Here is a 22786-nt window from a genome sequence, read left to right on the forward strand (position 1 = left end):
AAAAGGTTGTAATGCTTATAATCTTTTTTAATAATTAATTACATACATACATACAAGAATTGATTTTGTTTATTTTATTTAGGAATTTTTAAAAACTCATGCCACTTTGAGACAGAAAGGGAAGGAACATGGTTTTATTATTTATTTATTTGTTATTTAACTAGTATAGCATGTGTTTGAAGATATTTTATTACATGCTGACAGGACACAGAAATGGAACCAAATGACCATTATTTATTTGCTTGTTCTCTTCTGTTTAAGCCTGAATATTTTAATTGCAGCGTACCTATGTTCTGCCAAGTAGACCTGTGGCATGACTGATCTGAGGCCTGGTGAGCCTGTCATGTTCACAGAAGCAAATGTAAAAGCTGCAAGAACAATGAAACTTCCTGTATACTTGTTGTGTTGTTTGTTTCCTTATTTCATTATAGGAGCTCTAATAAGATATAGTATAGGTTCTGCTGAGCATACTGATGATTTTAGCACCTACTTTCTATAAACAAGTATATTTGATTGATTCCATGTTGGAATTGGCCAGGTCTAATTTTAATTGTGTGATGCCCTTTTGATAATATTAAACAAACAGAAATACCAGTAATTAGAATAAAAGAAGCTTCCTGAATAAGCAATATAATTCTGGTGCTGGCAAAGTTCATTTGCTTTATTTGCTTAATAGGACTTTGTAGGGTTGTCAACACTGTAACTCAAAAACCCAGAAATCCAGAGGCCGCTTAGGCATGAGGAAGGGGTGGCTGGGCCAAATTTAAGTGGCATTGCAACACTGTACACCAGGTTGCAGGTGACAACCTGACAACCAACGGCAGTACCCTGGTTGAAATATAGGATAAAAGGTGTCCTGTGCTGAATTAGTATGGGAATAATTCTATTTTATTTAAATAAGGGATGTTGCTTATAATATGCGGCTTTTGGCAACCCTATAATAAGTCCTCCTATTTCTTACAGAAATAACTACCGTATGTGGAGTATTTGAGACTTCAAATATTCTTTCTTGGCCAGAGGAATTTCATTTAGTCCATTGTCCACTATAGATGTTATGCTTCAAAAATCAAACTAGAAGAGCAGTTAAAGAGATTTAACTTACAAAGTTCACTTGATCTTTCTTTCCTCCACTCTTTATTCTGTCATCTCTTCTAGATAAGCCTCTAACGTATATTTGAGGAAGAAAAAATTACCCAAAAGTCTCTTAGGCAGGCAGTCCTCGACTTTAAAATGTTCGAGTTACAATGAACGGCACTTACGTTGTTTTTAAATTGACATCCTGTTTCAACTTCACAACAAAGTCGGTTTCAACTTTACGATACTCGATCTAACATTGTTCCTATGGGAAATTTGAGTTATAATGTTTTCTACTTAAGACGCGATTTTCAGGAGCCAATGGTGTCATAAGTCTGAGGACTGCCTGTAATTTGAAAAACAAAAATTTTACAGTGTCTAAACAAGCTAAATGACTAGTTTGAAAATCCTGCTAGAACCCAGAGTTTCAAGCCACACTAATTAATAGCAAATGCTATAATCATGCCTGATCATGTCAGGTTGAGGAGGTTATTTTCAGCATCTATCATATGAGGAAAAGAAGGGAGAGGTGTGACAGCAACATTGGTAGTTGGAGCCAGCTTCATTAATAAATTAAAGGTATTTGGTAAAGCTGTTATAAAAAGCCACAAATTATGAAAGTTGAGCCAGACTTAAGGATCTGGTGCAAGCTGTGCTGGTTGAGGTGACTGAAGACACATGAAAAAGAAAAATGCATAAAGTGATGGTCACTGTACCTGCCAGGAAATCCCTCCAGAGTCATCTTACTGCATAGGCTCTTCTTTAGTTTGTCCTTATTCATGGACACTTCATTGTGCTAGGGCTAGAGGGAAAGCTTCATTGGCTTGCACTTTTCTGTTATTGGGAGGTAAAGTTTTACCCTCTGAAAGCTATAGGTAAAAATTTCCTGGGGTACATCACATTTCCAGTAATGGGCTATGTCTTCACTTTCTGTTACGAGATTGTGCTTGACCTAGTGGATAACCAGATAACAGTTTGGGTAATGTACAGAAGAATCAAAGGGGGAACATGCATGTGGAAATGTCAGAGGAAAATTGATCTTTTAAAAAAAACAAAATCAAACCTAGTTTATGTTAAGAGATTTAAATCTCTTGTGTGTGCTTTACTGCACCCTTGTACTCACCATTCCAGTTTCATTTCCTCTTTTTGTACACCCTCATACAAGAGACCACGTATGTGACAACAGAGACTGAGCTCTTCAGTGGATTTGTCATTTCAATTAACAATTGGTCCACGAATTGTTCTGATCAAGCAGCTGTCTAAAGCAAGACTAGTAAAAGCTTCTGTGAGAACTATATTGTAATATAAATACCTGGGTGTTTTTTTGTTTTGCTCTATGTGTGTGTGTGTCCTTCTGAAATTACTCAAAGACTTTAATCACAACTGGTCACAAATATTATGCATTTAATACTCTCTAAGGCAGTGTAATCCAGACTTTTAGTCAAGCACTTCCTTTTAAAAAGAACATGCAATGCTTTCCCCCCCACTATTGCTAATTTAACTCTTCTTTGAACATTAAAAGTACAGCACAGATTCACTGACCATTTTTGGTAGATGTGACTATTGCTTTTCATGTTTAAAAAAAGAGGTGGGTGTTTGGTTTTTTTGGGTTAATGGGACGGGTATAGTAAAGCCTATGGAACATTGTATATGCTCATGCTCGGTATCCCTATAAATAGGAGACTTATATCATGTTTTTATTTATTTCACTACCAAACCCACTGTCATCCTAAAATCTCTTCCTTGGTTGAGCATTGTTGTGTGTAGAGCCCTGCAAATCCACAGATAGCCGCTTTATATCTGCAGATATCCACAGCTGTGGATGCAGATACTTGTGGACCATTTTTATGGATCTGATGCAGATACAAATTTTGTATCTAAAGCCCTGCAAATCTTTGGATATCCAATTTATATCCATGGACCATTTTTTGCAGATTGCAGATCGGATTCGGATACAAATTTTGTATCCATGCAGGGCCCTGCTCGTGGGGGTACAAAATTTTGTCCACATTTGAATGGCTTGTGGTTTTGAATGCTTGTTTACTGATCTGCAATCAACATTTAGTAGCATTCATTTTAATAATTACCAAGGCAGCGTACTGCTCGCCAGGTCATACATGCTGTAATGGATGAGAGTGGTTCTTACAGATTATTTCAAATGTGTGCCTAAGTTAAGATTGTTTTCTAATTTTAATTTTGCATTGATTGAAACTTGAAAAAATGAAGGGCATTAAAACAATGTCTGTTTTACACAATGTTTGGGATCTCTGTTTCTTTAACAGTGTAATTCTGAATAAGTCATTGTTATTTTCTCTGCAGATTTTGTTTCTTTTCCCATCTATATGGATGGCACTGATTGTGGGTGACTCACTTTGGCTTTGATTCCGGACAGCACTTAAGCACATGCTGAAGTGCTTCCTTATTCAGGAAGAGCACTTAAGCGCATGCCTAACTGAGCATGAGTTTAAGTCTCACTGAAGTCTCTTTGAAAGCTTTTGGGGCTTAAACATGTATTTAAAGTTAGGTGCTTAAATGCCCTTCCTAAATAGAATAGATTTAAGCACATGTGTAAGTGCTTTTCTGTGTTGGGGCCTAAGTGAGTCACCCACATCAGAGCCATTCATATAGATAGAAGAAGAGACTTTAATCGAAGCAAATATTTAGTTGACTTCAGTGGAAAACCAATGGATTTCTGTGGGGTTTAAGCATGTCCTTAAAGTTAAACATGTGTTAAGGTATCCCTGAATAAGGATGCTTTCATAAATTGGGCCTTTAATACTAGGAGGATGTGTACAGTTAAATCCTGTGTGTGTTGATGAGAGAATGGACAACTCAGTACATACTTTGGAAGGGGGTGTCTGTGTGTGTGTGTGAGACAGAGAGAGAGAGAATATTTTGTCCGATGGGTTATTAACTCTCAATGATAAAAATGGTAAAATATGTTGTATTATTTAGATCACATGGTATCTGCAGTTCCTGAACATTAGAACTTTTGCTATATACTCTGCAATCAGAATTTGAAATGAGGGGGTCTGAAGCCTGTTAATGGGACTGCACTAGGATCCAGCTAGACATTGCGTTAGCACTATTAAATCACGTTGATACACTTTTTTATAAATGTAATCAAAGGAAATGCTAACCACACATGCTGTTTCAAAATGTAATAACTAATATTGCTACTAGGGAATGTGATTTTTTTCTTTTTTTGGTGGCCAGGCTGGAATTTATTAAAAGCGGTATGCAAAAAGGGAGAAATTAATCTCTCATGCAGAGGGCTTGTGCAAGGCACTCTGCACTTCTTAAACCTGGCATAGGAGCTGACTGGGGAGTCCATGACCGGAACGACTATGCAGGATTGTCTGTGCGTCCATTATGAGCTTCAGAAAGCATCTCTTTACTGGCACTTACGTACAAGGGTATAGGCATGTTCGGGCTATGGCAGGGGTGGGCAAACTTTTTGGCCCGAGGGCCACATCGGGGAATAGAAATAGTATGGCGGGCCATAAATGCTCACAGAATTGGGGTTGGGGTGTGGCGGGGGTGAGGGCTCTGGTTGGAGGTGTGGACTCTAGGGTGGGGCTGGGGATGAGAGGTTTGGTGTGTAGGAGAGTGCTCTGAGCTGGGACCGAGGGGTTCGAAGGGTGGGAGGGGGATCAGGGCTGGGGCAGGGGTGCAGGAGAAGGGGTGCAGATTCTGGCTGGGGGTGAGGGCTCGGGGGTAGGGCTGGGGATGAGAGGTTTGGGATGCAGGAGGATGCTCTGGGTGGTGATCGAGGGGTTTGGAGAACGGGACGGGGATCAGTGCTGGGGCAGGTGGTTGGGGCATGGGGAGAGGCTCAGGGGTGCAGGCTCCGAGCAGTGCTTATCTTAAACAGCTACCGGAAGCAGTGGCATGTCCCTTCTCCAGCTACTATGCGGAGGCGTGGCCAGGCAGCTCTGCATGCTGCCCAATCCTCAGGCACCACCCCTGCAGCTCCCATTGGAGTGCAGGAAGGGACCATTGGAGCGCGTAGGAGCCAGAGTGGGGCCATGCTGCAGCTTCTGGGAGCCGTGTGGTGCGGCCCTCGACCCAGCGCCCTGGCTGGAGCGCCAGAGCAGGGCCAAGCCGCATGGTGCAGCCCTCGACCCAACATTCTGGCCGGAGCAGGGCTGAGCCAGCGGGATCTTGCCAGCTGGCTTAAAACGGCTCGTAGGCCAGATACAGCTGTGGGCCATAGTTTGCCCACCCCTGGGCTATGGGAACCAAAGGTAGAACCATGACATCCCATGCAACTGGCTCAGCAGGGCTGTGGCTACTATTCCCGCCCATAAGGCTGCCCTACTTACTGTCCCAAGGGTAACAAGGGGGTTTTATCCTCCTTAACCCTTCAGTATTCTACCTTGGGCTTTCTGTGAGTAGAAAGGATTTCATCTGAAGTGAATAACTCCAGATGAGTATGTACAAATAAGTTAGTTAAGTTGAGTTGACACTAACCTGGGAGGAGAGGTAGATATGCTGGAGAGTAGGGATAGGATACAGAGGGACCTAGACAAATTGGAGGATTGGGCCAAAAGAAATCTGATGAGGCTCAACAAGGACAAGTGCAGGGTCCTGCACTTAGGACGGAAGAATCCCATGCACCGCTACAGACTAGGGACTGAATGGCTAGGCAGCAGTTCTGCAGAAAAGGACCTAGGGGTAATAGTGGACGAGAAGCTGGATATGAGTCAACAGTGTGCCCTTGTTGCCAAGAAGGCCAATGGCATTTTGGGATGTATATGTAGGGGCATTGCCAGCAGATGGAGGGACGTGATCGTTCCCCTCTAATCGACGCTGGTGAGGCCTCATCTGGAGTAGTGTGTCCAGTTTTGGGCCCCACACTACAAGAAGGATGTGGAAAAATTGGAAAGAGTCCAGCAGAGGGCAACAAAAATGATTAGGGGACTGGAACGCATGACTTATGAGGAGAGGCTGAGGGAACTGGGATTGTTTAGTCTGCGGAAGAGAAGAATGAGGGGGGATTTGATAGCTGCTTTCAACTACCTGAAAGGGGGTTCCAAAGAGGATGGATCTAGACTGTTCTCAGTGGTTGTTGATGACAGAACAAGGAGTAATGGTCTCAAGTTGCAGGGGGAGAGGTTTAGGTTGGATGTTAGGAAAAACTTTTTCACTAGGAGGGTGGTGAAACACTGGAATGCGTTACCTAGGGAGGTGGTGGAATCCCCTTCCTTAGAAGTTTTTAAGGTCAGGCTTGACAAAGCCCTGGCTGGGATGATTTAGTTGGGGATTGGTCCTGCTTTGAGCAGGGGATTGGACTAGATGACCTCCTGAGGTCCCTTCCAACCCTGATATTCTATGATTCTATGAGTTAATTGGCACTGAGTTAAATTGAGTTAAAAAAACATGTAGTGTAGGCATACCCATAGTGTTGGGAGGTGCGTCACAGGTGAAATTCCCCTGTTTCTCTCATGCAGTGACCAATCATACATTTCTGTCTAAGAAGCAGAGAATGTCATTTTAAAATTCACATTTTGAAATCATTAACCTACTAATGCTATAGGTAACCTTCAAAATTACGGTAAGTGAAGGAGTTAAAATGGAAAAACTACTTCTTGGTTCTGCCATTTTACTTGATAGCATATAACATATGGTCATGTCCACAGTTTCTGCTGTATAATCCATCCAGTTTCTCCCCCTGTTGTTGTTTTTTTTTTTCCCCCAAACATCAACTGAGGAGAAATTTTTTTTAAAAAAAACAGGCAAATGTGGTAGTAAATCTATAAAAGCTGGCAATGGGTTCTCAGTGGCAATTAAGTATTTTAAATACACTTAACACACTTTTAAAATTGACTTACATTTCAAGCTGAAGGCTGTCTGTTTAAACACACACTTTTTTCAATAATACAGTATTAATTTTGTCTCATCTATCTGCTTTTGTTGTTCATAAAAACCTATTTCAAGTTTAAGTAGCTCTTAAATATTGTGCTGCTAAATTATTCTAATCATTAAAAATGTTAGCATTTGTGACACTTTAGAGAAGAAAACACCTAATTTCCTAAGACATCTGTTCAAGGATTTTTTTTTCTTTCTAATGAAAATATTTGCAGGCTTAATACGGTTTCTGTAGCTATGGCTTGATAGTCACCATGTGTGCTGCAATCTAGAAGGGTTTGTTTGTACATTTGTGTTTTAAATAGGGTTACAACTGTCACTAACTGGGTGAATAAGAGTGCTTTGTACACATACAAATCTGTTTTTTTGCTCCTGGCATCTCAGCAGTTATTCCTGTGGAACTGAGATTCAGTTTTTGTCATTTGAATAATGAGAATCTGAAATGGTTCCCAGTATAATGTCAGATAGTAGAATTCTGATCTTGAAGTTTTGACCCAGAATCATGAGCAATATTAGGGTATGGACTCCCTAATCTTATTTTAATAGTCTTTAACATCTTCTTATTGAGAATGTAATGTTTTGATCAAAAAAGGGTTTTGTATCTTTAAGACAACAAAAATCGTGTATGTTATGCAAAGAATGTAACTTTCTTTCTGTGATATGTTACTCTTTGTTGTCTTCTTAAAGCCTCGTCTTGCTATTCCTGGGCATATTAGAGCTGGCTGACGTAGTCTCACGTGTAAGCAGCTCAGTGACTGGCTATATTAAGAGATTTAGCCTATAGGAATACAGAAAGTAGAAGCCATTTTATATTGTTGATCTCAGATTATACAATTTTTTGTTATTATTATTATTTATTATTATTTTTTGCTTGCTTGGAATCATTGATTAAAGCTGCCAGCACTGTGATAGTTGGGTTTGTTAGAGCTGAAGTTTTGAATAACTGAAAGAAAGTTTTTTACCTTTCAAGATTCAGGTGAAAGCTAAAGAATGTGCTCTTAAATATCTGTCTGTAACACAGAACATGAATGTTAGCCATTTATTTGATTGTTACAGTGTGTGTTAAAGAGCTGCTGCTACCCATTTGCAGCCTAATGTGTTTATTACACAGTCTTCCCAGTGGCAACTTGAAGTGTCTCTCAACTAAAAAATTCATGAGCATTTATTGGCTTTCAGTCTGAAAATGGAATATGTCTTCTTGTTACTGTCTACTACACCACTTTAAAGCCATTATGCAAAAGTAAATGTAAGAGAAAAGCATATTGAGGAAGAAGGAACCTTTAGCTTAAACATTTGTTTATAGTCTGCTATAGCTCTTGGACTGAACAAAAATATGAGGCAGGTGCTGGAGCCAACTTTCCCAGAGTTTCCCAGAGAGAGGGATGAATGTTCTAACACATACATAAACTCCATTGCGTTAGCTAATAACTAATATTCCTCTCTTTATTCCTTGTTTGCACAGTGCATATATAAAGTCACATTTGGTAATAGTTACCATAAACCTTTTTTAAATGTTACTGCTTTCTTTTAAAAGAAGTTGTATTGTCTAAGTAAAAACATTGAAGTTACTTTCAGATAGAAGTGGCTAAATATAGAATTAACAGGGACACCTATAATTCAATATAAATGCTTAAAAATTAGGTTCACAAGTTTTGCTACTTAACTATTATGTGTACTTGCAAGAGTATCCCTGTATGAATTGTGATAATTTTGAAGCGTGAAGGTTTTGAGTAGTTACAGCTGTAGCAAAAATAGTAAAGTTTTCTGGAATACAATGGACCATTTTGTTGAATAAATCAGTTTGTATTCCTGGTATGTAGTATAACACAGCCAACTTTTATATTAGACATCTTGCTTGTTTTGGCAGAATTGTTTGGTTTCGGGTGTGTCCTAACTCCATACATTTTCTGTGGTAATAGATGGCTGTAATGAGTTGGTCGTAGAGTATGTGGTTTGCAAATAGGGGTGTGTGGATGAGGGTGGAGTGCTTAGTAAATCCAAACCTTTATTTTCTATTACATTTTTTAGTAGTGTGGCAGTGGAGGTTTTAGATTCAGTAAGCTGTTTGCAATAAAAATCACCTTGGTTTAATTTTGACAGATGATATTTAGATACTTCTGATTTTTTGTTTATTTGTTTCCTTTGATTTCTACGCCAGCTCACTGGTTCCCAAATCCCTGTCTGTGCCTTTCTTGTTGCTGTGTTTTCGTAAGAGCAGCGCAATAGAGCGCTCACGTGCAGAGGAACTCTTTGAGCTGTTCTAGGGTTGGAAGCTGTGTGTGTTTTTTACACACACACACACACACACACACACACTATATTTTCGCAGTCAGCAGCCTCAGACTGCTTTTTATAACTCTGAATGTGTTCTTCATTAAAGAATATATACCAGGAGCCAGAAGTGCTCTATGCTCAAAAAATTGAATAATTGTGGTGAGTAAATGATTGTGTGCAAGGCATGACTGTGTGGCTAGAGCATTGGAGCAAAGAATCAGGGACCTGGGTCCGACCCTACTTCTAATAGTGACTTCCTGTGAGATCTGGGAAAGTTAGTAGCTGGTACACTCGTGATTTCCTGTTTTCAGGAGGTAGAAATGTGCAGTATCATACCTCCCTATAGTCTCAGTTTTCATAGGACTTCCCTGCTTTGACCCCCAAACTTGCTGTTCCAGCTGAAGGGCAGCTTGCCCCAAGCCTCATGTTTGAGAGGGCCCCCAAACCTGAGTAATGTTACTGCATGGTGCATAGGGTCACAGCACCACTCATGTTTGACCTCTCTGCCCCTCTCTAGTTGGAGACAGAAGAGTGGACGGGCCAAACTTGAGTAGCATTGCATCCTATATTAGCTACTTGAAATGTTGGGAGGTATACAGTATATGCAAAAATTTAAAATATTTCTGTTTCCATATTTTTATACAGATTTAGATAAATTAGCTGATGAAGCACAGTGCTTACATTCTTTTTTAAAAAAAAGTTTGGGGAGCAAGAAGCAAGTTTCATATGGCTTCCCACTTTATTCTGGTTTGTGCAAAAGAGCTCATAATGTACTTGAATAGAGTTGAAGCAAGAATGTAGCCTTCTGGTGGTGTGAACTCTAAAGCAGAAAAGTATAAGAAAACTGATGTAGCTGTTACAGTTTACTAATGTAATTATTCTTTGTAGTGTGGGACTCAGAACAGTTTAAATTAGACTGCTGGAAAATTGTAACCAGAGCTTGCATTTAAATTGTAAGCTTCTTTGATCAAGAACTGGGTAGACTGCAGAATACACCAATAATGGTAATAAATAAGTACTGTATTTAGCAATTAAATCTGTATTTAATGTCAGGGTCTTGGTGGGATGCAGTTCTGTTACCTGCTTACCTGTCATGGTGCTCTGCCTTTTGTTTGCTTCTCTTCATAGTGAAGCAGTAGTTCTTGAGGTGTTATCCCCATCTATTCTATAACTGCATTTTAGGCTTATAATAAATCTGACAATTTAACAGGCCTTGTTTGGAAGAGGACCTGCACTGATAAGAGATAAAATGCACGTTATCTTCTTTTACATTGACTCTGGATGATTAACTGGATTCAGTGGTGCTGAGGTTCAGTACTGGAAGCTCTAAGCTATTTGCTGTTAGTTGATGGCAGATGATGAAAATGTAAGGGTAGAGGAGGCACTAAAGACTTGTGTAATTGATTTGTGTTGGGTTTTTTGCTTCCTGCCTGTCTTTTCCATGAAACCCCTTCCCCCCTCTTCCCTGTGTTTTATTTTTAGTTTGTTGTTGTTTTTTGACTTGAAAGATGAATGTGTTTAAAACACCACTTTATGCTCTTTGCACTATCGGGTTAAAACTTTTTGTGTGTGTGTGCATTCTAACTTACAGTGGTTGCTGGTAGAGGATGTGAAGGAGGATGTGCTGTCACAATGAAAGCAGAAACTATTGTTTTGTTGTTGATAACAAGAAAGAATGAATTTAAACCTCTTGCCAGCTCTGTCCTTTCACAACCTCCCAACATCTGGTAGAAACTAGATTGCTCTCAATGACTATAATTACTAGCACATACTGCCCAAGAGTTTACTCATGTTATTTTCTGTTTTTGTGATTTGCATTTAACAATCAGAGAAATGAGACTGAAATTAACAAGATTTTTTAATGCTCACACCCATGGTGCTGAAACAGAGTGGATGGGGAAATGTACGCTCTGTATTTTAAACATTGTTTTCTTTTATAGGATAAATATAAATTCCCATATATTGAGTTGAGATAAAATCCATTAGAAACACTGAAGGTAAAATTCTTGATTACCCTTTTAGTGGGATATTGAATCCCAGATTTGGAATACAGTAAAGCGCTCCGAACTGCTCAAAGTTAAAAAGAGGGTGCCTTGGTCTTGTGCTGTAGTTTATTATGACAAGGCACTTTAATGAATGTCTTGCAAAACAGGGTGCCTTTTCTAATTTACTAGCATTGTTATGAAGCTTTTATTTCATTAATAAAAATGCCATCCTTTCTACCTCAGTAACTGCCAGCATTTCTGTTTTTAATCCCAACACTCTCTTAAATTTCCCTCCACTAGTTTCCCAATTCAGTTTGCCCTTCTCCTGTTCCCAGCTAAAGAGAATAAACTTGAACCTCTTCACCTTGACCTTCATAACTTGCTTGTGAAGTTCATTTTGCTAAGAACTATACTGGAGTTATAATTAAAATGAAATATAATTCAAAGATCAGTGTAAATCAGAATGTGGTAATGATTTTCTTGGAGTAAGGCTTGTCTGGAGATGGTTAGTTCAAACTGCATAATTTAGAGAGAACTTTATTTTTCTTAACAAATTCCACTTCTGAATGTCTTCTTGCATTATAATCCATATGTTCTAGTCCTCTATTTTAGAGGAGCTCTATAGGAGGAGCCATTAAATTAATTGTTTCTTAAACAACAAACTGAATTGTTCAATTATTTTGAAGTAACTTTTACTTACAGCTGTCCCTCTAGAAATTCCTGAGAGCTGGGGGAGAGGAGAGGGATGAAGTGAGAAGTGCTTAATTGGTGCTGCTTCTGCTGTCATGATAATATGCTGTAACTGACTCTATGGAAGTTTTGTCTGAATAAAAACTGTAAGATTTGGTCTTATAGGTAGTTCTGCTCTCAGTGACTTTGGTTTGAGTTCCCATGTATCCAGGACAGATTTAGGGCTTGCAAGTTTGAATTCTGAGTTTTCTGATCTGGTATTTACTGGTACAGGCAATGGTGTTTTGAGAGATACTAGGAAGAACATTTTAAAAACATATGGTTAAAATTTCTAGGACCCCCCCACCCCCCGGTTAGTGTCTAAGGAATTTATACTGAAAAGCTGATTTTAGTTGTAGTGTTTTTCAGTTGGGGACCATAGCTTTCTATGTCTTCTGTGAAATTCCCAGCACAACTTTGGTTGCTATAAAAATTAATAATAATAAATAACCAGGAAGGAGGAGGTGGTATATAGGATAATGAATATGGGCAAGAGATTTAATGTTTGGGGGCTGAAGGGGGGAGGAATGCTTGTAGATTGTGGATTTCCAGAGAAGGCTTTTTAAAAACTTTATGATGATTTAAAAAAAAAATTCTCCACTTACACAAATAATTCATTCAACGAGCAAGCTGATAATACTGCGATGAAACAAATTTAGTGGTTTGTAAACCTATCCTGAGTAGGTGAAAGTAAAATACAAACTTTTTTCAAAACTATTATTATATTTAACTTGGGGGAGGAGGCAGAAGGTAGCTAGTTTCCTGGTAAATGATACCACATTTTCCTTGTATCGGATTACAGGGAGATACAATTGTAATTTATATGGTTCCCTCCAAAGAACTGACTGCAAAGACTCCAATGGAATTCCTCTAGAATTACGCCGTTGTCATTCTGAGAGCAGAATCTGACTTGGCAGGGTGTGCTGTCTCAAACTGAACTTTAGTCCCCCAGAAATAGTTTGTTTTCTTAGAAGTAAGCTCAATACCCTATATGAGGTGATCTCCCTTGTACATATTCTAATTTGCTTTTTTATGTTTTCTGAGATCCCACCTGTATCCTTCCCGTTTATTACTTTTCAGGATACCCACTGAAAGTCTGAAAATCATTCTGTGATTTTATGTATTTGTGTAAAGGAATTTCTCTGAAGATAGCATTTACCTGATTCCTACTCTTGGAATTTGTACTTATAGCATTAAATAGGCAGGGACTCCCCTAAGCTTTCAAAAGTTTTTGGACACTTTGAGGCATCAGTTGAGTTTCATGCACAGACCAAATAATATCTGAAATGTTCTGCTTCCATGTTTTTCTGACCCTGATCAGTGAATAAGGTTTCTATTGGAATGGAGCCATCATCAGACACGTTTTGAACTGACACTCTGTCAAATCATCTTTAGTTAGTGCCACAGTTCTCTTAGGGGTGTATTAGGTACGTTTCTCTTTCCTTGGCTCACTTCTAGCAACTGATTTCAGAGTAACAGCCGTGTTAGTCTGTATTCGCAAAAAGAAAAGGAGTACTTGTGGCACCTTAGAGACTAACCAATTTATTTGAGCATGAGCTTTCGTGAGCTACAGCTCACTGCATCCGATGAAGTGAGCTGTAGCTCACGAAAGCTCATGCTCAAATAAATTGGTTAGTCTCTAAGGTGCCACAAGTACTCCTTTTCTTCTAGCAACTGAGACTCCTTTGCAGGCTTCTCTTACAGGGCTTAAATATGCTGCTAGTACAGCAGTACTTTGTGAATGTGCTTGCAATAAAGATCTATTATATTAGCCACCCCAGTATTGCAGTACACTTCAGTAGAGAGATGATCCAGGAATTATTCTGGTGAAATTCTATGGTCTTTGTTATAGAAGAGGTCAGACTAGATGATCACAGTGGTCCCTTCTGGCTTTGGAATCTATTAATTTGTCTTGGGAGACAGTGTGCACATTTGTACATATCTTCAGCTAGACTCATTGTGACTGACACTCTGAGTTATGCTATAATTTCATGAAAGGTCAACCAGCTTTCCAGATCAACCAGCTTCTTCAAGGGCTTGTCTTGAGTATATATACACCAGAGGTCGGCATCTTTTGGCCCTCAGCATCTGTTGGCCCATGCCTGTGCTCTCAGTGCCCTTGGATCCACCTCCCGAAGGCATAAAAGGGCAGAGCAGCACCAACTACTTCTCAGTTCCTTCTTACCTCCAATAGCTGAAAGAGAACTGTATGCAGTGTCCTTTGACTCTTACATATTTGTATAACTAGTTCTAAAAATTGTGTAAATAGCTTTTAGGATAGTTATATTAAAGTATATACAGTTATGTTAGTGTTGGTTATTAGGTTTCCTACTGAGTAAGATTTTTGCCCTTTTTTCTGTTACCCTGTACCGGGTGCTCATGGCTGAACAAACAAGTGAGGCAGCTATGCCCCTTAAAAATAGCCACTCAAAAAGTTTGTTGTTTAGGTAAGGGGCACATCATGAGCAAATGGTCTATTTGCTGTTTGTTTTCAAAATGAATTCAGAAAGTGAGACACCCACTTGAAATATTTTCTTTTGGATAAACCTTTGAGACCTGCCCCAGATCCAGGTAAACAGGAGCCACTGTCCAGCAATCTTCTTCCAAGAGTACACTGGTGAGCACTGGCTCTGCTTCCAGTTCCTGGGCTTCTCCCTCTTCAGTATACTCTGCAGAAGTTCCACCTCCCAAGTCCTTGTTTGAGAGGGGTAAGACATCAGTACTTTTTCAAAAATCATAAGTGCAGGTCACCATCTGAGGGACCTCTAAGAAAAAGAGGCAGAGATCACCTTACTCAACCTTGTCAAGGGATAGCAGAAGGCCTGATTATGGTCCCTCTGCCAAATTGATCTGTACCAGCTAAAGAACGGTCCCTCACAGTTGTCTGCACTATTGGTGCAATGCTGCTTTCTGGGCTCTTGGCATTGACAATAGAGCTATCCATATCAGTATTGGCTCCATCAACACAAATGTTATCTGCACAGTCTGTTCCGGCACCAAGAGTCTCTAGTTTAAGGTCAGTGGTACCAACTCTATTGGCAGCAAGAAATTTGATGGTGTCCACCCTTTCATCACCAGTGAGAATTCCAATGTCAGTACTGAGTGCATATACACCTGTAAGAAATGTCCCTACCTGAACTATGTTTTCTACAACTCTCCCACCTCTTGTTGGGTGGAGAGAGCTTCAGGAAGTCTCCACGGTTTTCCAAGTTACATTAAACCGCTTCAGGCATTGCTTGTTCATTTGAATTAGAGAATTTATGGAAATTTCCCTTGAGCATTTTGGTCTCCAAAACTGTAAACTAGCCTCTTTAGAAATGAGAAAATAACCTATCTGTATTTTGACTTCTCTGAAGATCTTGATTGGCTGGATTCCCTCATGCCAAACACTTTTGAAAACCACATTTTTGGTCATTCTGTTACGTATATAAAAATATACCAGTTCTGACATAAATTATGCTTGAAGTTTGATTCTCACTTGTCAAGGAACAGAATAATTGAACAGTCCATCAGGCATTGAGGCACTGGCAAGTTTGTCTGTGCATAGGACACAACTGATGGTTCAGGGCTGTAATGGCCACTTGCTCCTTGTAAGCACCTCCTGCTGGCCAGGTTCTTGCCTGCACTCTCTACTTTGCAGTAGGTCTTCAGCAACTCAGACCTCCAGCTGAGTCACACATGGTCTGTATGTGAAACAAACAAAACCGACCCCTTCTATGGTAACCCAATCCAACAAACGGTTAGCCCTCTCCAAGGCCCTCAGTCCCATCTCTGGGCTGATTAATGTAACCACTTCAGGTATTGCCCCCTTCTCAGGCTCCAAACGAAACTTGTTGCCTCCTCAACCTTTGGCCACTCTGCCTGTGGCTGGTGGGGGGACCTGGGCCTGTCCACTATTCCGGGTCTCAACCCAGGGACCCATGACTAACAGCCATATGCTGCTTCCTTCACTAACGGCTATTATTGCATTCCCTGGGCTGCTTCCTACTCTGTCCCATCAGCTTCTTGAGTCCTGGGCCTGTTCCCTGTTTAAGCAGGGTCTCTCCCAGGCCTTCTTACCTAGAGAGTCTGTTAACAGTTTTTGCCATGGGCGGTGCATATCATAGGCTGTGGGAAGCTACGCTGCCCCAAACCGCCCGGCGTGGCCCCACCCACACTCTGCTCGGAAGGCCCACTCCGGCTTGCCCTTCCTCTTTGGCCCCAGCCCAGGCATGCTGGCTATTTCTATGGAAGCATGCTTGGGCTAGGGTGGCCGAAGCCAGGACTTGGGGTGGCGGGGCTGCTTGGGGGGAGGGGAGAGCTGCCGGCATTGCCTGCCCTGTATTCAGGGGAGGAGGGCTGGGGGTGCTTGGGGGCATGCACCGCCCGCCTGACGCTTGGGGAGGGGGCTGGCAGCCACGGGAAGGGGCAGCTCTGTGCTTCAGCTGTGGAGGGGAGGGATGGGGCCAGCTGGGGGCTAGCCTCCCTGAGCTGGCAGGTCACCCACTGCCCATGGTCTTTGCCGTGTTTTCTCACGGTTCTTTCTCCCAGGCCTCTGTGCCTGGAGAGCTTCACAGTCCTATCCCTGTTTAGGTTTCTCCCCAATCTCTTTACCTATGGACTCTCCCAGCCTTCCACTCCTGGTCCCAGCCAGTGACTGCTCTGTCCAGCTGCTGCAGTTTCTTCAAACACCCAGGAACACCATTCTTCCTTCTCTGGCTCCAGCCAGCAACTGAGCTGTCCAGGTCCTGCAACTCCTTTCATATGAGCTTGCTGGGCTCTGATTGGCTGCCTCCCCTGCAGCTTAGAGAACCCAGCTCTACTGCCCTTTCTCTGGGGGCATGGTGTGATAGGGACTGCAGGACCTTCCGGAGGGCCCCAACGGACCCGGTACACCCTATCACAAGGGCCAAAAATTTTAAGTGCTAGCAAAGGGGACCCCGACCTGTCTTGTGCTAGAACCCGATCAAATGATGTCTCCAGTGATGTGGAATTACAAGTAGTCAGTTAGCCGTTTCTAACTGACAGTAGCAATATTTGACAGGAACATGATTAAAAGTTCTGCTGTTGCAAACCAGATATTTTAATTTTGTGTAAGGACAGATAATTTTAGATCTGGATCGTGACAGTCCTATAGCTGTTTAAGAAAAATAAACACAGGTGACCATCTTTATTTCTTCCTATATGTGGAAAGTTGGCCAGATGTTTTGCACCATTTTTATTGTATTTGTTAAGGGAGGGCTCCACTATTAAAAAAGAGGACTAGTTTGTTTTTAAAAAGTGTGCTGCATATCCTGCTAATAGTTCTACACAATACATGTGGGCAAAAGCTTATTCGGGTGGTTGGCAAAACCTGAATATTACTTAATGCCAGATTTAGTATAGCATCTCTAAAGGCCCCAAAGCTTTTGTTTCCTGGATGAAAATGTGACTGTATAAATATCTCAGAAATCTACAAATCACTGTATCAACCAATTCAAAATTCCCCCCATAGATAATGTACCAGTTTTTAAGCATCATGATAGAATAACAAGCACTACTAAGTTATAGGTTTCAGAGTAGCAGCCATGTTAGTCTGTATTCGCAAAAAGGAAAAGGAGTACTTGTGGCACCTTAGAGACTAACAAATTTATTTGAGCATAAGCTTTTGTGAGCTACAGCTCACTTCATTGGATGCATAGTGAGCTGTAGCTCATGAAAGCTTATGCTCAGATAAATTTGTTAGTCTCTAAGGTGCCACAAGTACTCCTTTCCTTTTTCCTAAGTTATAGACACTAAAGAAACCCCCAGTCACATTTTCATCCAGGTTTTCTAGCAGGAAATTGAGCTTAGCAATATGAGATTGCAAAGAGAAGCTGCCTTTTCTTTTCTCACAAAGTAGACAGCCACAAGAACTCTAGTCTTAAGACAGTGCAAAGCTGCTTTAGAGGAGGCTTAGTCTTTTGCTACTTCAGCCCCAAGGACTGGGGTGAAAGTCACCCTCATGCAGAGAGCCCTCATGAAGTTTATACACGACTTAAACCTCTCTACTGCCCTTTTCTGGGGTGGGTTGAGGCAGGGCCACAAGGCTTCCAGCAGGGGGCTTCTGGACCTAGTCCACCCCATCACAGGGGGTCTGTCCAAGGGGCTGGTACCCTGGTGCCCCCTGCACACCCCCTGAAACTGGTTGGTGGCTCCCCAGGAGGCCACAGATGTCTAGTTGAGAAACTACTTTTCTGGAGGATGCTGGTGGTGTGCAGATGCGGATGTAGATTCATATAAAAGGTGGAGTTCAGATAGCAGGTCAGATACAATTTAATTACTGTGCATGTGGATTGAATGTGGATCTACATTTTTGTATCCACTCAGGGCTCTGCTGATTCTTCACTGGGGCTTCTAGGTGTTACTGTGACACAAATATTACCAGTGTGTGTGTTGCTCTAGTGCCTTATGGTTTTACAGGTTATTTGCCGTCTGAAGTACATTTAATTTTGGATGTAGAATTATCAAATCTATGTTAATTGGTTATAGCAGTTGTTGTTGTCATACTCATTCCATGATACCAGGTGCAGACTTGTGTAAGCTTGATATTTTAACTTTTTAACTAAAGCTACGTGTCCCCTTTTTAGGTCAGTTCTGTTTCATTTCTGACATATTTTTCTTGTTCTGACACTATATTTTTTCTGCAAAAAGGAGGACTTGTGGCACCTTAGAGACTAATCAATTTATTTGAGCATAAGCTTTCGTGAGCAACAGCTCACTTCATTGGATGCATATAGTGGAAAATACAGTGGGGAGATTTTATATACACAGAGAACATTAAACAATGGGTGTTTGGAATTAATTTGCAAACTGGATACAATTAACTGAGGCTTGAATAAAGACTGGGAGTGGATGTGTCATTACACAAAGTAAAATTATTTCCCCATGTTTATTCATTTCCCCCCCCCCCACTACTGTTCCTCACACGTTCTTGTCAACTGCTGGAAATGGCTCACCTTGATTATCACTACAAAAGGTTCCCCCCTCCCCGCCCCCCACTCTCCTGCTGGTAATAGCTCACCTTACCTGATCACTCTTGTTACTGTGTGTATGGTAACACCCATTGTTTCATGTTCTCTGTGTATATAAAATCTCCCCACTGTATTTTCCACTACATGCATCTGATGAAGTGAGCTGTAGCTCACGAAAGCTTATGCTCAAATAAATTGGTTAGTCTTTAAGGTGCCACAAGTACTCCCGTTCGTTTTGCAGATACAGATTAACACGGCTGCTATTCTGAAACCTATATTTTTTTCCCTCTTTCCTTGTTCAACCTTGCAAAATTGCCATTGAAATTCATCAGTCCAGGCACAAGATTCTCTTGTGTTTTACTTGCCCATCGAAAAATTTATTGTAGGGAAGTTGCTGTGTAGATTTTGAAAGACTATAAATACAATATTTTTATTTTCATAGCATCTTTCAGCGAAACTATATCACAAAACACTTTACAGAGTTAAATGGATTTGCAAAGTGAAAATGAAGTCGCATATGGAGAGAGAAAAAAGTATAGACAAGAAGAAAAGATGTCCATCCACTCTAACCCTTTCCCCCTTCTTTTTTGTAGTTGCTGATATGTGTTCAAGATGAGTGGGATAGGAGAAAATTCCTCTGACCCATCCAGGGCAGAGTCAAGAAAGCGCAAGGAATGCCCTGATCAGCTTGGACCCAGGTAGATAACTTGTGTTTTGAAGAAGTGGTTCATTAGTATTTTGAAGAAGTAAATGGCTACATAAAGGCTAAATATTCTTCTCTTTCTAGAATTGTCTGTGTGGCTCCTACTCTAGGTGTGCATGCACCCCGTGCACAAGATTGAAATCTCTGAATGCCAGTTTCTGTCAGGGCACACCTGCACCCTGTGTGCCCCTCTAAGCTTCCCTTGTTTGTGCATAAAGGGCAAAATGGCCATAGTTGTCTCTCAGTTCCCTCTCCCGTTCATAGCAGCGAGACAGAACCAAAGGATCATTTGGTAATAAATATCTAACAGTTGTTGATGTTTGTTTACAGATAACATCAATGTCTAAAGAAAACCATTACTTTGGGAAAGCATGTCTACCATTAATGCATACAGACTTCTTTCACCACAACGTTTCCAAAATTTATCATCATTCAATCTCTATGGGTTTGGTTTTTTTTAAAAAATCTGACTGGTATAAGAAACCATTGAAACAGTATTTTAAAGAAATATTCTTTGACCATGCGACAGATTGAGGTTGCTGTTCCTCTTTTTCAGATCAAATCCTATTCCTCTGGTGTAATTTGTCTATCCAGGTCCTTTTCCCAGTGTATCATATATGGATTTTTTTGTTAAGAAAGTTATCTGTAAAGATTAATACAAATTAGTTATATTTTTCCCCTAATTGACCAGTCGCCATCATTTCTACTAACGTGAGCTTTTCGTATAAAACAACTTACTGCCTAACTTGAAAGTACTGGTACAAAGGGAGAGTGGGTCATTTCAAGTTAGTTTTGATCTCTAAATAGGTTCGAAAAGTTTCTTTACTGAGTAGCTGGCCAAAAATATTCATTCCATGGTTCTCCTAATCTTTAAAACTGTGTGGTTCATAATTTGGGTTAAGATCTGGATTATTTGCAATGGGTATCATTGATGAGGGAGAAAAGTTTATCTTATATCTAGTTCTATCCCTAACCCATGGAGTAGCCTTTGCTAAAGGATATGTATAAATTTCTGGAGAGCATGATTAATCCATGGTAGTCTAGCAATAGTTACACCACCACAATTTTCTTGTTCAATAAAGACCCAGTGTTTGGCTTAGTTAGAGAGCCCCAGTCCACTGCTAGAATCATAGAAGACTGGGGTTGGAAGAGACCTCAGGAGGTCATCTAGTCCAACTCCCTTCTCAAAGCAGGACCAACACCAACTAAATCATCCCAGCCAGGGCTTTGTCAAGACAGGCCTTAAAAACCTCTGAGGATGGAGATTCCACCGCCTCCCTAGGTAACCCATTCCAGTGCTTTACCACCCTCCTAGTGAAATAGTGTTTCCTATCATCCAGCCTAGACCTCCCCCACTGCAACTTGAGACCATTGCTCCTTGTTCTGTCATCTTTTGCCACTGAGAACAGCCGAGCTCCATCCTCTTTGGATCCCCCTGCCCTTCAGGTAGTTGAAGGCTGCTATCAAATCCCCTGTCACTCTTCTCTTCTGCAAACTAAACAAGCCAGTTCCCTCAGCCTGTCCTCGAAAGTCATGTGCCCCAGCCCCCTGACCATTGCTTTGTGCTGGCTGACTTATTAGTACCATAGAATATTTGGAACAGCTAGTCCATCCTGTTTTAATTGGTCTGTACAAAATATCTGCATGCAGTTGGTCTTTTCTGGTTTCATATAAATTTTAACATCATCCTCTGTATTCGTAGGATGTTCTCTGGGAGGATTACATAAAGATTTTGAAACCAAGAAAGATATCCTTGCTGAAATGTTCATTTTGACTAAGACTATTCTTCCTAACCAAGAAAGTATATACTTCCCCCTCAGCCCTCCAGATTTTTTTCATTTGCTGAAGTCGTGGTTTGACATTTAAATCATAGAGCTCTTTTACACTGTTTGAGATTTGAATTCTTAGGGTTCTTGTACCCAAATGTTTTCTAGAGGAATGACTTCTGAGAATCTGGCAAATTGATAGCTAGCATTTCAGATTTGGTGTAATGTACTTTAAATCCAAATGCTTTCCCAAAGTCATGGATTTTCTTAGACACTAATTTTAGGGAAACTTTTGTGTTAAATAAAAATAATATATCGGCATATATAAAGCTATTTTCTGATGTGTTCCTTCAAGTTTTATTCCTGTGATAAATTCATTATTCTTTATCCGCTGTGCAAAAGGCTACATGGCCAATGCAAAAAGTAAAGAAGACAATGGACATCTTTTCCTACTCCTTCTGTGTAATTTAAACAGGGCAGATTTAATGCTGTTAAATTGCACCACTGCTTTTGAATTGATATAAAGAATGTGTATCCATTTAAGGAACTAAGGTGCCAATGTTCATCTGGGACAGGACTTGAAACAAAAAGCTCTACTCTAGTCTATCAGAAGCTTTCTGTGGATCAAGTGATGATAAAAAGAAATGGATCTTTTTGATCTGGCATATGGATGATTCCAAATATTGACTGACATTTATCTATCCTTAACTAATACAGTTTGATTTGGGTTTATATTAAGACTGTCGATTAATAGCAGTTAACTCATGTGATTGACTAAAAAAAAAAAAGAATCGCGATTAAAAAATGAATCGTGATTAATCGCACTGTTAAAAAAATAAAATACCAATTGAAATTTATTAAATATTTTGGATGTTTTTCTACATTTTCAAATATATTGATTTCCATTACAACACAGAATACAAAGTGTACAGTGCTCACTTTATATTATTATTTTTGATGACAAATATTTGCGCTGTAAAAATGATAAAAGAAATAGTATTTTTCAATTCACCTCATACGAGTACTGTAGTGCAGTCTCTTAGTCGTGAAAGTGTAACTCACAAATGTAGAATTTTTTTTGTTATATAACTACACTCAAAAATAAAACAATGTAAATCTTTAGAGCCTACAAGTCCACTCAGTCCTACTTGTTGTTCAGCCGATTGCTAAGACAAACAAGTTTGTTTACATTTATGAGAGATATTGCTGTCTGCTTCTTATTTACAATGTCACCTGAAAGTGAGAACAGCCGTTTGCATGGCACTTTTGTAGCTGGCATTGCAAAGTATTTATGTGCCAGATATGCTAAACATTCGTAGGCCCCTTCATGTTTCAGCCACCATTCCAAAGGACATGCTTCCATGCTGATGATGCTCTTTAAAAATATAATGTGTTAATTAAATTTGTGATTGA

General features: G+C 40.3%; 1 protein-coding gene across 15 annotated transcripts in view; it reads left to right on the plus strand.

Annotated features, from left to right (window-relative positions):
• NCOA2 (nuclear receptor coactivator 2) overlaps nt 1–22786 on the plus strand; it is a 259281-nt gene that overhangs the window by 128631 nt on the left and 107864 nt on the right. For all 15 annotated transcript variants that reach the window (XM_073330891.1, XM_073330882.1, XM_073330888.1 and 12 more), the window contains one exon: nt 19498–19602. In XM_073330891.1, the coding sequence (XP_073186992.1) occupies nt 19517–19602 (86 nt within the window). In that variant the 5' untranslated portion in view covers nt 19498–19516. The remainder of the gene's footprint in view (nt 1–19497; nt 19603–22786) is intronic.

Source organism: Lepidochelys kempii, chromosome 2 (assembly GCF_965140265.1).
Source record: "Lepidochelys kempii isolate rLepKem1 chromosome 2, rLepKem1.hap2, whole genome shotgun sequence".
Classification (NCBI taxonomy): domain Eukaryota; kingdom Metazoa; phylum Chordata; order Testudines; family Cheloniidae; genus Lepidochelys; species Lepidochelys kempii.